General features: G+C 45.0%; 1 protein-coding gene across 1 annotated transcript in view; it reads right to left on the reverse strand.

Annotated features, from left to right (window-relative positions):
* LOC137374187 (NXPE family member 3-like) overlaps nucleotides 1-15,543 on the reverse strand; it is a 38,359-nt gene that overhangs the window by 21,230 nt on the left and 1,586 nt on the right. The window contains exons 2-3 of the mRNA XM_068039974.1: nucleotides 10,670-11,457; nucleotides 360-433 (exon numbers count right to left, since the gene is read on the reverse strand). Of these exons, the coding sequence (XP_067896075.1) occupies nucleotides 360-433; nucleotides 10,670-11,457 (862 nt within the window). The remainder of the gene's footprint in view (nucleotides 1-359; nucleotides 434-10,669; nucleotides 11,458-15,543) is intronic.

Below are 15,543 nucleotides of genomic sequence, written 5' to 3' on the forward strand. Positions count from 1 at the left end.
TTTCAAACCACAATTAAAATAATTAGAATGCACCATTCGAACCAAGGCTCCACTATGATGCAAGATATTAAAAGGCTTGTACAGTAATAAATGCTTTTTGTATAATGTTTCGGATCTGAATTTACCAAGACAATACATTCTTTCTGGATAAGTCTTACTTGCACTAAATAAGCTCATACCAAAAATGTTAATCTAATTTAGGAAATGCCTACACGGGGCATTAAATTATACTTTATTTGAAAAAGCCACACATTCCTGCATATTTGTAACAAGGAATTACTCCACCATTCTGCTTACTCATATTCCCTCTGATCTCACAAACGTTCAATTTGCTACTCATGGATATTCAATTATCTTACCTGCTCGAGGTGAAGGTTCTACCATTACATAACCTGTCCCATTGGGTAATATGGGCTTCTTGATGTTGACTCCACTGTAAATGTAGATATATCATAGATTAAGTCATCGTATCAAGGTAACAAGTGAATGATACGTACAGGACATAGCCCAGAAATATTTTTAGCTAACGTATTCCTCAAACCGACACAACAACAACTTGCATTTGTGTAGCCCCTCTAACTTTGACTTCAGAGGTCACCTCACTGACAATACGAGAGAAGTGACTGAACAAACACAGTTTAATCTGAATCACCCCACACTAATGAATTACATTTTTACTGATTTTAATTCACTTCTCTCAAATAATTGGACTCTATAACTAACAACTACAACTTAACATAAGAACAAAAGAACTAGGAGCAAGAGTAGGCCATATGGGCCCTCAAGCCTGCTGCATCCTTCTATAAGATCATGAGGATTTTTGACCTTAACCACTTTATGCCCAGTCTCCATTTTGCTTGATTCCCCTAGAGTCCAAAAAAACGATCACAGTTTTGAATATACTCAATCGTTGGGCATTCCCAGCCCTCTGGGGTAGAGTTGTTCCAAAGATGCACAATCCTCTGAGTGAAGAAATTCCTCCTCAACTCATTCTTAAATGATCGACTCCTTATTCTGTGACTATTCCCCCTACTTCCAGATTCTCCAGCCAGGGGAAACAACCTCAGCATCTACCCTGTCAAGCCTCCTCAGATTCTTATCTGTTTCAATAAGATCACCTCTCATTCTTCTAAACTCCAGAGTATATAGGCCCATTCTACTCAGTCTCTCATTTTAGGACCTAATCTCTCATCTGAGGAATCAATCTAGTGAATCATCTCCAAGGCAAGTATATCCGTCCTTAGATTTGGAGACCAAACTTGTGCACAGTTCTCCAGGTGTGATCTCACCAAAGCACTGCACAATTGTAGAAAGACTTCCTGACTCATGTTCTCCAACTCCCTTGCAATAAAGGCCAACATGCTATTTGCCTTCCTAATTGCTTATTGTACCTGCATTGTAGAATAACACTCAAACCTCTTTGAACACTAACATTTAAAAGTTTCTCAGAATTTAAAAATATTCTGATTTTTCTATTCTTCCTATCAAAGTGAACAATCTCATATTTTCCCACTTTCTTTTCCATCTGCCATCATGTTCCCTACTTAACCTGTCTATATTCCTTTTTATTTATTTGTTTGTGGGATGTGGGCATCACTGGCTAGGCCAGCATTTATTGCCCATCCTTAATTGCCCTTGAACTGAGTGGCCTGGTAGGCCATTTAAGAGGGCATTTGTTTTAAGAGTCAACCACATTGCTTTGGGTCTGGAGTCACATGTAGGCCAGACCAGGTAAGGATAGTAGAGGTGTGCAAAGGAAACCCGACCCAAGTCTGAATGCTGGACCCGGAAACCCGACCCGACCCGACCCGAACCCGACACATGCCGTCAGAGTCAAGTTGGGTAGCAGGCCTTTACCCATATACTGGTGTAAAGGCCTGCCGCCCAACCCGACCCCGACGGGTCCCGACGACGTGTCGGGTTCGTCGTCGGGTGGGGTCAGACATCCGGGTCCGGAATTCAGGCTTGCGTCGGGTTTCCTTTGCACACCTCTAAAGGACAGCAGATTTTCTTCCCTTAAGGACATTAGTGAACCAGTTGGGTTTTTTACAACACTCGACAGTGGTTTCATAGTCACCATTAGCCTAGATTTTAATTCCAGACTTGCTAATTGAATTCAAATTCCACCTTCTGCTGTGCTGGGATTTGAACCCATGTCCCCAAAGCATTAACCTGAGTTCTGGATTACTACTCTAGTAACATTACCACTAAGCCTACGCCACCGCCTCTCCTCAGACTCTAAAAGTTTCCTATCACCAATGTTAGGCTGACTGGTCTGGATTGTCCCCTTCCCATTTTTTGTACAGGATATAGCACTTGCAACCCACCAGTCTTCTGGTACCCCTTTCATATCTGAGGAAATTGGAGGATTGTGGACACCCTTAATTCCCTAAGATGCATCTAGTCAGAACCAGGTGATTTTTCTATTTGAGAGCTGCCAACCTTTATAAGTGACTTGAACCATGGAATACAGAGTAGAATTTCAAAATTTGCTAATGACACCAAATTTGGAGGTCTGGCAAACAGCGAGGATGATATGAACTGCCTGCAACAGGAAATAGATAGGCTAGTGGAGTGGCAGACTAGTGGAAGATGGAATTTAATACTGACAAGTGTGAGGTGATGCATTTTGACAGAAGTGGGGGAGAGGCAATATATATTTAATGACACAGTTCTAAAGTGTGTGCAGCAACAGAGGGATCTGGGGGCTGCATGTGCATTGATCTTTAAAGGTGCAAGAACATATTGAGAGAATGGTTAATGAAACACATGGGATCTTGGGCTTCATAAATAGAGGCATTGCGTACAAAAGCAGGAAAGTTATGCTGAACCTCTATCTGGTTAGGCCCCAACTGGAATATTGCGTCCAATTCTGCTCACCACACTTCATGAAGGATGTGAAGGTCCTTGAGAGGGTGCAGAGGAGATTTACCAGAATGATCCCAGGGAGGATTTTAGTTACAAGGTTAGGTTGGAAAAACTGGGTTTGTTCTCCTTAGAACAAGGGAGATTGAGGGAATATTGAATAGAAGTGCACATGATTAAGACTGGCTTAGAAAAGTTAGACAAGGGAAACTGTTCCCATTAACATATGGTACAAGGACTAGGGGACAGGGATTGATAGTTTTGTGCAAAAGATGCAGGAGGAATATGAGGAAGCACTTTTTTTACATAGCAGGTGGCAATGACCAGGAACTCGCTGCCACATGAATGGTGGAAGCGGAGATGATCAATGACTTCAAGAGGAAGTTAGATAGCCAGCTTAGAGTAATAGACCTGCAGGGCTATATGGATCAAGCTGGGGAGTGGGACTGACTGCATTGCTGGGTGGAGAGTAGGCATGGAATCAATGGGTCAAATGGCCTCCTTCTGTGCTGTAAATGACTCTATGGCTGGAATGTTATGACCCCCCATGGGAGCAGGCTGGAGGCAGTGGAGGGGGGGGGTGGTGTAAAATACTTTGGGAGGTGTGAGGTACAATTCCCATTCCTGCCCAGGCCGGGGAGGTGTCAAAGGGCCCACTTGCTCCAGACCAATTGAGGCCCTAAGTGGCCAATTAACTGCCTTTGCCCACCTCCACAGGGATTTTACCTGTGCCACACGGGCATCCGGGAGACATGAAAGGCTGCCCAGTGAAAGCTGGCAGCCTCTCAGTGCCCCGGGGTGGTGGGGGGGCCCAGACAAACGGGCACAGGGTGCCCGATTGAGGGCCACCCCTGCTTCCCCAACGACCCCAAGGCCCGACACCCCCCTTCCCTGCAAACGACCATCATTGCCTCACCCGGGTGCCACCGATTAGCCCAGCGAGGCAAACCCCAACTTACCTGGACTCCTGGCTCCATGTCCTCAGCTGGGCTGCAGTCCCAGCAGTGGCCACCACTCCCAGTGGTGCTGCTGGGACTAAGCTGCCGGCCCGATGATTGGCCAGCAGCTCAATAAAGCGGGACTTCCTCCCTCAAGTGGGTGGAAGTCCCGCCTCGGAACATTTAAAGCCCAGGGACCCATAAAATGCAGGTTGGATCCCGGGCCGAGCGGATGTGGGGTCAATGGCCAGCTCCCATCCGATCAACATAAAATCCAGCAGTGGCCATCGCTCCTGGTAACTCTGCTGGGACTGAGGAGCTGCCGGCTCACTGATTGGGCAGCAGCTCCTGGAGGCGGGATTTCCTGGCTCAGAGGGGCAGAAGTTCCGCCCAAGGCCAATTAAGGACCTGGACCATGTAAAATCTCTGCATGGCTCCCAGGCTTGGCTCCAACTTTTAAGCCAGTGGGCGGGGCTTCTGCCCTTACATAAAATTCCAGTCTATGACTCTAAGTATTTTCACTTAACTTTAATTTATCTCAATGGTTTAAAAGTGAGTGATCCTTTTCGATGATAGGTAAGTTTTCTGTCTCTGAGTCCCATGGGAAGGTAGGTTCATCCCGAGTTAGCTCTCAGCTGAGATAATAGGCGGAGCACCACAACTGACAGCAACAACCTTTTAAAACATTACAAAAAGGAAACGTCAGCCAGAGCTCCTGTGACTAGTGACCCCTATTCGATGTTTCTGTGTGTGGACACTGGGTGGAGACAGGATGAGGCTCGGTTCTGTTGTTTCCCAAATCAGAGCTAGGTTACCAATATTCATTGGCGAAGCTTACACATGAACAATGGGCGCTTGGATAGTGCAAATGTACCAAAATGAGGGAATCAATGTCATCAGAGGAGCAGGGAAGAAAACTGCATGGAAAGTGGAACAAAAGGCTTGAAGTATAGTACTCAAGTTTTCATCCACTCAGCTACAAGGGCAAGCCTATCATTAAACAACTATGTACCTCCATTTAAAGAATATCAGTTCAGAGGTGATTTGTCTTTCTCTCTCCGCCTACATTTTCAAACGTATGGTGTCATTGCCGGCTAGAATGGTCAGAGGGGAGGCGGTGGTGTAGTGGTATTGTCACTGAAATAATAACCAGAGACCCAGGGTCTTTACCTGAAGATGTGGGTTTGAATCCCACCATGGCAGAAGGTCAAATTTTAATTCAATTAATAAAAAATCTGAAATTAAAAAAGCTCGTCTAATAATGGCCATGAAACAATTGCCGCAAAAAAAAATCTGGTTCACTAATGCCCTTTAGGGAAGGAAATCTGCTGTCCTTACCTGGTCTGGCCGACATGTGACTCCAAACCTACAGCAATGTGATTTACTCTTAAAATGCCCTCTGAAATGGCCTAACAAGTCACTCAGTTGTACCTAACCGCTAAAAAGTCAATAAGGAATGAAACCAGACGACCACCTGGCACCGACCTAGGCACTGGAAACAACAATAGCAAACCCAGCCCTGTCGACCCTCCAAAGTTTTCCTCACTAACATCTGGGGGCTTGTGTTAAAGTTGGGAGAGCTGTTCTACAGACTAGTCAAGCAACAGCCTGACATAGTCATACTCACTGAAAAATACCTTACAGATAATGTCCCAGACACAACCATCACCATCCCTGGGTATGTCCTGTGCCACTGGCAGGACAGATCCATCAGAGGTTGCGGCACAGTGGTATATAGATGGGAGGGTGTCACCCTGAGAGTCCTCAACATCGACTCCGGACCCCATGATCTCTCATGGCATCAAGTCAAACATGGGCAAGGAAACCTCTTGCTGATGACCACCTAGCGTTTCCCCCCTGCATCCCAACCCCCACTCAGCTGATGAATCAGTATTCCTCCATGTTGAACACCACTTGGAGGAAGCACTGAAGGTGAAAAGGGCACAGAATGTACTCTGGGTGGGGAACTTCAATGTTCGTCACCAAGAGCGGCTTGGTAGCATCACTACTGGCCAAGTCCTAAAGGACATAGCTGCTAGACTGGGTCTGCGGCAGGTGGTGAGGGAAAAACATACCTGACCTCATCTTCACCGATCTGCCTGCCGCAGATGCATCTGTCCATGACAGTATTGGTAAGAGTGACCACCGCACAGTCCTTGTGGAGACGAAGTCCCATCTTCACATGAGGATACCCTCCATCGTGTTGTGTGGCACTACCACTGTGCTAAATGGAATAGATTTCAAACAGATCTAGCAGTGCAAAACTGGGCATCCATGAGGTGCTGTGGACCATCAGCAGCAGCAGAATTGTACTCAACCACAATCTGTAACCTCATGGCCCGGCATATCCCCCACTCTACCATTACCATCAAGTTGGGGGATCAACCCTGGTTCAATGAAGAGTGCAGGAGAGCATGCCAGAGCAGCACCAGGCATAACTCAAAATGAGATGTCAACCTGGTGAAGTTACAACCCAGGACTACTTGCATGCCAAACAGCATAAGCAGCATGTGATAGACAGAGCTAAGCGATCCCACAACCAACGGATCAGATCTAAGCTCTGCAGTCCTGCGCATCCAGTTGTGACTGGTGGTGGACAATTAAACAACTAACTGGAGGAGGTGGCTCCACAAATATCCCCATCCTCAATGATGGGGAGCCCAGCACATCAGTGCAAAAGATAAGGCTGAAGCATTTGCAACAATCTTTAGCCAGAAGTGCCCAGTGGATGATCCATCTCGGCCCCCTCCTGAAGTCCCCAGCATCACAGATGCCAGTCTTCAGCCAATTTGATGCACTCCACGTGATATCAAGACATGACCGAAGGCACTTCAGAGGCTATGGGCCCTGACAACATTCCAGCAATAGTACTGAAGACCCCTAGCCAAGCTGTTTCTGTACAGCTACAACACTGGCATCTACCCGGCAATGTGCAAAATTCCCCAGGTATGTCCTGTACACAAAAAGCAAGACAAATCCAACCTGACCAATTACTGCCCCATCAGTCTACTCGCGATCATCATTAAAGTGATGGAAGGTGTCATTGACAATGCTATCAAGCGATACTTTCTTAGCAATAACCTGTTCCCCTCCAAGTCACACACCATCCTGATTTGGAACTATATCACCGTTGCTTCACTGTCGCTGGGCCAAAATCATGGAACTCCCTTCCTAATAGCATTGTGGGTGTACCTACTCCACATGGACTACAGCAGTTCAAGAAGGCAACTCACCACCACCTTCTCATGGGTAATTAGGGATGGGCAATAAGTGCTGGCCTGGCCAGCCATGCCCACATCCCATGAAATGAATAATAAAATAAATATAAACTGTGGCAGCAATATGGGATACACTTTCTCCTGACTCTCAAGGACCCTCACATCCTTCCTAAAGTGTGGTGACCAGAACTGGATGCAATACTCTAGTTGAGACCTAACCAGAGCTTTATAAAGGTTCAGCATAATTTCCCTGCTTTTGTACTCTATGCCTCTATTTATGTCGCCCAAAATTCCATATGCTCTGTTAGCCACTCTCTCAATATATCTTGCCACCTTCCAAGATTGATGCACATGCATCCCCAACTCCCTTTGTTTCTGCACATTCTTCGAACTGCGCCATTAAGTCGATATTGACTCACCCTATCCCTTCTGCTAAAATGCATCACCCCACACTTCTTTGTATCAAATTTCAACTGGCACTTGTCTGCCCATACTGCTAGTTTAGCTATGTCCTGTTGCAGTTCATTTGTATTGTCCTCACTGCAACTCTTTCAAGTTTGGCATCATCGGCAAATTTTGAAATTCAACTCTGTAATCCATGATCCAAGTCATTTATGTATAGCAAAAAGCAGTGGTCCTATCACTGACCCTTGGGGAACATCACTGTTAACCATCCTCAAGACTGAAAAACAACCATATTCTTGAGACAATTTTTATCCAATTGGACACTGACACTCCTATTCCATGAGCCTCAATTTTGTTAACCAACCTTTTATGTGGTACTTTATCAAAGAATTTCTTAAAATCCATATAAACAATATCCCATCGCATTCCCTTCATCAACCTTCTCTATTACTTCATTAAAAAATTCAATTAGATTAGTCAAGCATGATCTGCCTTTTACAAATCCATGCTGGATATCCTTAATTAACTCAAACCTCTTCAAGTGCCTATTGATTTTTCCCCCTGATTATTGTTTCTAAAACCTGTTGTGATAGTTTATTTGTTAGTATATTAAAAATAATCATTTAAATATATGTTTATGCTAATATGGATGTCATCACAGGAAGTGATGCAATATCATGTGATTCAGTTTTCCTGCACAGTTAGAACATGTAATCTGAAGCAACAGCAAGTCTTCATTAAAGCTCTGCATTCTAAACCTTTATGCCTGCCCTTCAGCTATGTATGTATTACTCTAGAATGAGAGAATACGATATGGTGGCAGCGGTAGTCAGTCAACAGCATTGATCAGTAGCTGAAAATGACAGTTCAAGCCAGATGCCCCACCTCAAGCACTAACAGAATCATGGCTCTCACATCAGGAGAGCAACAGTGTGAGTGGAGATTGAAGGTGATAAGGGCGCACTGCCCGTTTTGCCCCGAGCCAGCAAGACAAAATTATCAGTAGTTTCAGCCACAGTGATCAGTGCAGCATAGTGTTTTGATGTGGATTCCTTCTTGCTATCACTGCATGTGCACACCATTAACTGACCCCAACGACAGAGCCCCTCCTGTCTGCAAGCTCACAAGCCCGCGCTACAGCAACACAGCTCAGGAAATGACTCCTGCTCAGCTCTGCAGACATTGCAGATTGCTGCAACTTTTAAAGCAAGGTTTGTGCCTCAGGGGGAGAAAAGTGTATAAGGTTTAGGAAATGGCAGCCACATTGCCAGAGATGGACTGGAAAGCCACTGATGTCCTGGGAAAATTCAAATTGTTTAAGCAAAGGATTGAACTATGTTTCCGAGATCATGGGGTGGCACAGTGGCACAGTGGTTAGCACTGCAGCCTCTCAGCTCCAGAGACCCAGGTTCAGTTCTGCGTACTGCCTGTGCGGAGTTTGCAAGTTCTCCCTGTGACCGCGTGGGTTTCCGCCGGGTGCTCCGGTTTCCTCTCACAGCCAAAGACTTGCATGTTGATAGGTAAATTGGCCCTTGTAAATTATTCCTAGTGTAGGTAGGTGTAGTGTAGGTAGAATTGAGGGAAGGTAGGGATGTGGTAGGGAATATGGGATTAATGTGGGATTAGTATAAATGAGTGGTTGATGGTCAGCACAGACTCGGTGGGCCGAAGGGCCTGTTTCAGTGCTGTATCTCTCTATGAGGTTGTGGATGCAGAGAAGCAAGCAATAAAAATTAGGATCGCCATAGGAAACAAAGGTCCGAGCAGGATCAATTATATACATATTGTTGCCACCAAGGTGGGAGAAATACACTGTCTGTCCCTGTCATGCCATGCAAAGTGCAGCAATTAAAAATACAAGAATTCAAACTGAAGAGTTATAAAATATTGACCTTTCATTTAAAAAGTGAACAATGTGCTGAGAAAAGTCTTGTTTATTCAATCTATCTTACTGTCTGTTACGAACATAAGGATCTATTCTAAGCTAATTCCAGCAATCTTGACCCCATCGAGTGACATTTTTTGAATTGAATAGGTTCCTCTGAAACAAAGAAGGTGTGAACTAGCCACATCCTGGGCCATTGTCAGTCACCACATTGCGGTTTGTATTTGTCTTCCAACAGAGGTGAGATATGAAACCATTTTAACCTTAAATGTAACTTTCTGGAAAGAGCGAGAGAGAGAGCAAGACCCCGGTCAAACATCACCAAAGCCTGTCCAGTTGAGAGTTAGGAAAAAATCTAGCAAGCAAAAAGAAGGTTCTCTGCTGTGAGTTCTACAGTTCAACTTGTGCAGCAGAGAACTGAAAGTGATCCCCTGTCTTCAGACTGAAATTTCAACCTACATAGAAATCTGAAAAAACCCAGGCCTGCAACTTTAAAGAAGCAATTGATCTTCAAGTAGATTCAACAGCTTACCATGAATCTCGAACACCTACTTCACTTCAAAGCACTTACCCCTTTTCCTTTTTAACTGTCTCTTGTGTGTGCACGCGAGTGAATACGTGTGTGGGTGCAGTTGCGACAATTTTGGGATAATGAATATTGCTCAATAAATTAATCTTCTGCTTCAAAACTACAAGAAACCTGTCACTATCTGTTTATTTGACAAATAAAAACAAAGGGGTAAAAACAAATTCACTTCATGTGGGCAATTGGAAGTTGAACAATGGGGAGCACGCACACCTCTCAGACAATAAGACAGATTGAATAAATAATGCCATTTTTTCCAGCACATTGTCCACTTTTTAAAAGAAAAGCCCACATGGGTGTAACAGTCCCCCTGATGATGGAATCTTCTATAACAACTACATTTCTACATTTTGCTGCTCCCTCCACTATAGTCCCTTGCCCATTGGTGCCATGTTCTGGACTACAATCCTTTTGGGTATCGTCAGGGTATAGGCCAGTAATGTTATTTTTGCACTGTAGATCTGTATGGACCTTCCCCAAAGACTGCAACTTTAAGTCACTGGTCCTGTGCATGTTGGTGCATGCTCAATTGTTTTGTATTATTTTTGGTACTCAGAGGTTCACTCCACAATATAAACCAAGAAAAATTCTAGAGCATCAGCTGCGCTAGCACATTACATTACTACCTCTACTAAATGATAGCTATAAAATTATCATAATCTACAGAAAGCCAATAATAGCACTGGAAATTCAATGGAAACGCGATACAAAATATCTCAGATCTCCCTGCCGGAAAAACAAAATATAAGGAAAGCAATGTTAATTGACATACCTTTGGAAGTAACGACTCTCTTCTCCATTTAAGAGGACTTTCTCATATCTTTCATGAGCATGGCTGATACGAGCAGTGCAGGGAAGCTTCTCTGGTTTGTAACAGAACCAGGGATCCCCTGTCTTGGAATCAGTAAAGTTACAGAGTGAACCAGATTGAGGTAAACAAAGAGAACAAACTGTGGTCTCTGAAGTACCCCCATACTTGAAGGCACTTTTAAAATACACTCTCTGTACATGTTCCTCACGTAGTCTTTCAAGTACTTGGATCCCTTCACTGGGATGAACCAAGGAAACAGACACTTCAACTTTCCCTGGCCAAGATAAATTGAAATTTATATAGTAAAATCCATTTTGGTTATCTATAACTGTTCCTGCTGAACCAGCTTTTAAAGCTGGGGTGTGGATTCGGGCTTGGAGATAGTCACCCCCATATTGCTTAGGGTGGCCTTCAAAATCATTCATTTGCAGCATCACTTGTAACTGATCTCCAACATAGAAAGTCTTTGCAGAATTTAAAATAACAAAGTGAGCATGTGATGGGTCGCTGCTTTTCAGGAAGGGCACAGCAGATTTGGATGCTTTTGGCCATTCGATCATTTTCAGAAGGAATGTTCCCTCTGACCTTTCTTCAGGAGTAAAGCTGTGATTCTGGTAACCACATTTCACCAATTTGTGTGTCCAAGGGAGCTTCCTTGTTTCCACTTTCTGCCTCATTGCAGGATAAATCTTTGGAGTTGGATATCTCCTCCATTTGGATTCTGATCCAGAATTTGAAGATTCATCATACTATGTAAAGGAACAACATTTTTCATGAATATATTTTGCATTGCCATCACATACATGTCATTTCTCAACACACATCAACCTCCAATCAAAACAGTTAAGAAATTTAGTTTAGATCAAAGAATTTTTGGAATAGCCACATCATGATTAAAAGGTTGTATATTTCAATGAAGCAGTGTGTATTTAGTACTTTATATTCTCAGACTGCCTCTCAGATCAGGAGAGAAAATATGTTTGTAGAAAATCTGACTATTGACTTCCAAATAGTTCAGTGAGTTTATCCGGTCAGTTTCAAAAACTTATCAGAGCAGGAAACTTCCAGTTTTAATTTCCACTGTGTGCACAGTTAGCTTTAGCATTGCTGAGTTAGTGAGGGGAATATATATTATCAGTCTGTGCCTCCACTCCCGATCGCTGTCCAATGACTCCTGTTGGAAGATCATATGTGATAAAGAGTGAGAACAGGGTTTGGCTTCACTGCAATAAAAAAAGAAAATGGTGGAAATATTCAGTAGGTATGGCAGCATCTTTGGAACTGTCGAACTCACAGCCTGAAAGGCTGGTAGAGACAGAAACCCTCAGCACAGTTGAAAAATACTCAAAGTGCTGTAAACTACACAGAGAGGGACCAAGAGCTGGAAAGTGGGTTTAGGCTGGATTGCTCTTTACTGGCTGGCACAGACACGATGGGCTGAATGGCAAGGTTAGCTATTCCATAGCTAGGATTCAGATTCCCATAGCTATCTATTTCTTCCTTGAATGGAGGACCAGCTAGCCCCATCCACCACCAACCTCCTCCGCCTGGCTGAACTTATTCTCTCATTGATCAACTTCTCCTTCAAATCCATTAAATTCCCACAAATAAAAGGTGTCACTATGGGAACTTGTATGGGTGCTAGTTATGCCTGTCTTTTCATAGAATATGTTGACCATACTTTATTCCAGTTCTACTCATATCTCCTCCTCATCTCATTTTCTAGTACATTGATGACTGTATCAGTGCTGTTTCCTGTTTCACCCTGGACAGGAAAATGTCATCAACTTTGCTTCCAATTTACATCCTTCCCTCACCTTCACATGGTCCACCTCCAACCCTTCCCTTCCCTTCATCAACTTCTCTGCCTCCATTTCTGGTGAAACATCATTGACCAATATCCATTATGAGCTCACTGACTCCTGGTCACCTCGACTATACTGCCTCACACCCGCTTCCTGCAAGAATTCTATTCCAGTCTCCCAGTTTCCATCTCCATCTTTTTTGTTCTGATGATGCAAGCTGCCACACTAATGCTTCCAATATGTCTTTCGTTTTCCTCAGCCAAGTATTTCCCCCCACTGTGGCCGACAGGGCCCATGACCATGTCTGTTTTATTTCCCATGCTTCTGCTCTCACCCCTACCCCACCCTTTCAGGACCATTATAGGATTCCTCTTGTCCTCACATTCCACCCCACCAGCCTCCAAATTCAACATATTACACTCCATCATTTCTGCCACCTCCAGTGTGATGCCATAGACCTTCCCTCCTCTCCTCTTTCAGCATTCCAGAGAGACCATTCCCTCTTTGACACCCTGATCCATTCCTCTAATACCCCAACACTCCCTCCCCTTCCCATGACACCTTCCCGTGCAAGTGCAGGAGATACAACAACTACTCTTTTACCTCCTCCCTTCTCACCATCAAATGCCCCAAACTCTTCTTCCAGGTGAAACAGCAATGTAATGAAAGCAGATGGGATGACTTCTTTCTGGAACACCTCCATTCAGTCCACAAGCATGACCCCGAGCTTACAGACGTCTGTCATTTTAATTCTCTGTTTCACTCCTAATCTGACCTCTCTGTCCTCAGCCTCCTGCACTGTTCCAATGAAACCAAACATAATCTCGTGGAACAGTACTCATCTTTCTATTAGGCACTTGACAACATTCTGGAATCGACATTGAGTTCAATAATTTCAAATCGTAAGCACTTCTCCCATTTGTTGTTTTTTTTGTGTGTTTCCATTTTGGGCAGCAGTTGTTGATCATGATTCTGTTTTTCCCATTTACACCTCCTCTGGACACATCATTTGTTTCTTTACTTGTCCCTTTACCATCTCTTTTTGCTTTGTACCATCATCTCTTTTGTCATTTAATCTCTCCTGCCTTCAAGCCTATTACAGAATTCCTTTTTTGCCCTTTGCTACCCATCACACTTTTTCTCCCTCATTATTTGCTTAAAACCTGTTACATCTCTAAATATTTCCAGTTCTGATGAAAGGTCATTGACCTCAAACTTTGGGCTGGATTTTAAAGCTGTTTGTGTGCTGAGGTGGTTGCAAGTGCGATTTAACGTTCACATTCTCGGAGATCGGCACTGTGTCCCGCCACCTCTGGAACGCAATGCCATTTTTAAAGGGACACCGGAGGGGAGGGAACGGCAACCCTGCACTCCTCCAATTAAGTGCCAGTTGAGCTCATTGAGGAATTCATTAACAGGCTTGTCAGCAGTAGTTTTGGATTTTTAAAGGAAGGGAATGGGGAGAACGTCATGTCAGGACCACGGCAGGGTATACAAGTCATGAACACTGCCTGGGGCCATGAGGGCTATAGGAAGGGCTGATTAAAATAATGCAAGAGACACAAAATAAAGCTCAGCTGTTTCAAAAGTGCCACAGGGTAGACATTGCTGGAGCTGGAAGACTTGCTTTTCTCAGTGGTGAGTGGCAGAAATCTGGAGAGGGACATAAGGCTGCTGGCAACACTTAGGCAGATGGAATTGGTAGGGGAAGGCCTGATGAATGAACAAAGCCCAGCTGAGGGAGTTCCGATGGGAACAGGCTACTTTGACATTGGACAGAGCAGCCAGGATGAGCTGCAGCAGATATAGCTTCCTGAACAGCAGGAGGCCAGCGGAGCATAGAAGGGGGCTGCAAGGAGAAGAAGGCGCTATCCAAGATGCCCGGTCTATATCCCCAAGAGTCAGCGACCTGCAAATGACAGATTGCCAGTGCCTTTGGAGGCTACTCCTATCCAGGCAGATGGTCTAGGACCTTTGTGCTCTGATCCTCAATGATCTGAGGTCTCACATCCTCCAAGGCAGTTCCTTACCTGCAGTTGTCAAGGTCACCATTGCCCTGAATTTTTATGTAACCCAGTCATTTGAGCGATCAGCTGTGGACCTAGGTGGCATCTCACAGTTGGCAATTCATCAAGCCAGGCAGGTCACAGTTACCATATTCAGCAGGGTGAGGGGGGTGGTGGGGGGGTGGTGACATCCACTTTGACACAGAGGGGCCTGCACAGGCACAAAGGGCATTGGGTTTCACCTCCATCGCTGGATATCGCCAGGTCCATGGGGTCATCAATTATACCCACATAGGCATCAAAGCACCCAGTGACTAGCCAGTGAGATCCATCAACAGAAAAGGCTTCCACTGCCTCAATGTCCAACTGGTCTGCCACCATAAGAGCTTCCTCTGTGTGCGCTCACTTTCCTGGCAGCTGCCATGACACCTTCATCCTTTGCCAGTCCAAGCTGTCTCGGATCTCACTCCATCCCAAAAAGTGCGTGAATGGATCCAAGGCCACAAGGGAAATCCCTTGAAGAGATAGCTACTGACCCCTGTACAGGAGCCCCAGACAGAGGCACAGAGGCAATACAACCAATGCCACCTGTTCAGCAGGTCAACAACTGAGCTGGCCATTAGGATGCTGAAGATGGAATTCCGGTGCTGGATCGGTCAGGTGGTGCCCTCCAAAACCCTCTTATGGGGTCTTGGTCATTGTGGTGGTCTGCTGTATTCTCCATACATGGCTCTCCAGAGAGGAGTGGATCTCGAGGACATTGAGTCCCTGGAAGGAGGCAGCTCATTGGGGGAAGAGCAGGAGATAAGAGACCAGGAGAAAGAGGGGGCAGAGGGGGATAACAGTGACGAGAGAGGTGCCCCTGCTGCATGACAAGGTGGCCTCACCCTGCCACCTTCTAGGAAAAGGATCTCCCTCTTCTCCCTCATGGCCTCCAGTATTAGATCTGGGTCAGCGTTGACGAAATGAGGGGCAGCCCTGCCACTAGTGCCAGGCCTCCAGCTCGCCTATGACATCTCACTTC

This window comes from Heterodontus francisci, chromosome 10 (genome assembly GCF_036365525.1).
Source record: "Heterodontus francisci isolate sHetFra1 chromosome 10, sHetFra1.hap1, whole genome shotgun sequence".
NCBI classification, from domain to species: domain Eukaryota; kingdom Metazoa; phylum Chordata; class Chondrichthyes; order Heterodontiformes; family Heterodontidae; genus Heterodontus; species Heterodontus francisci.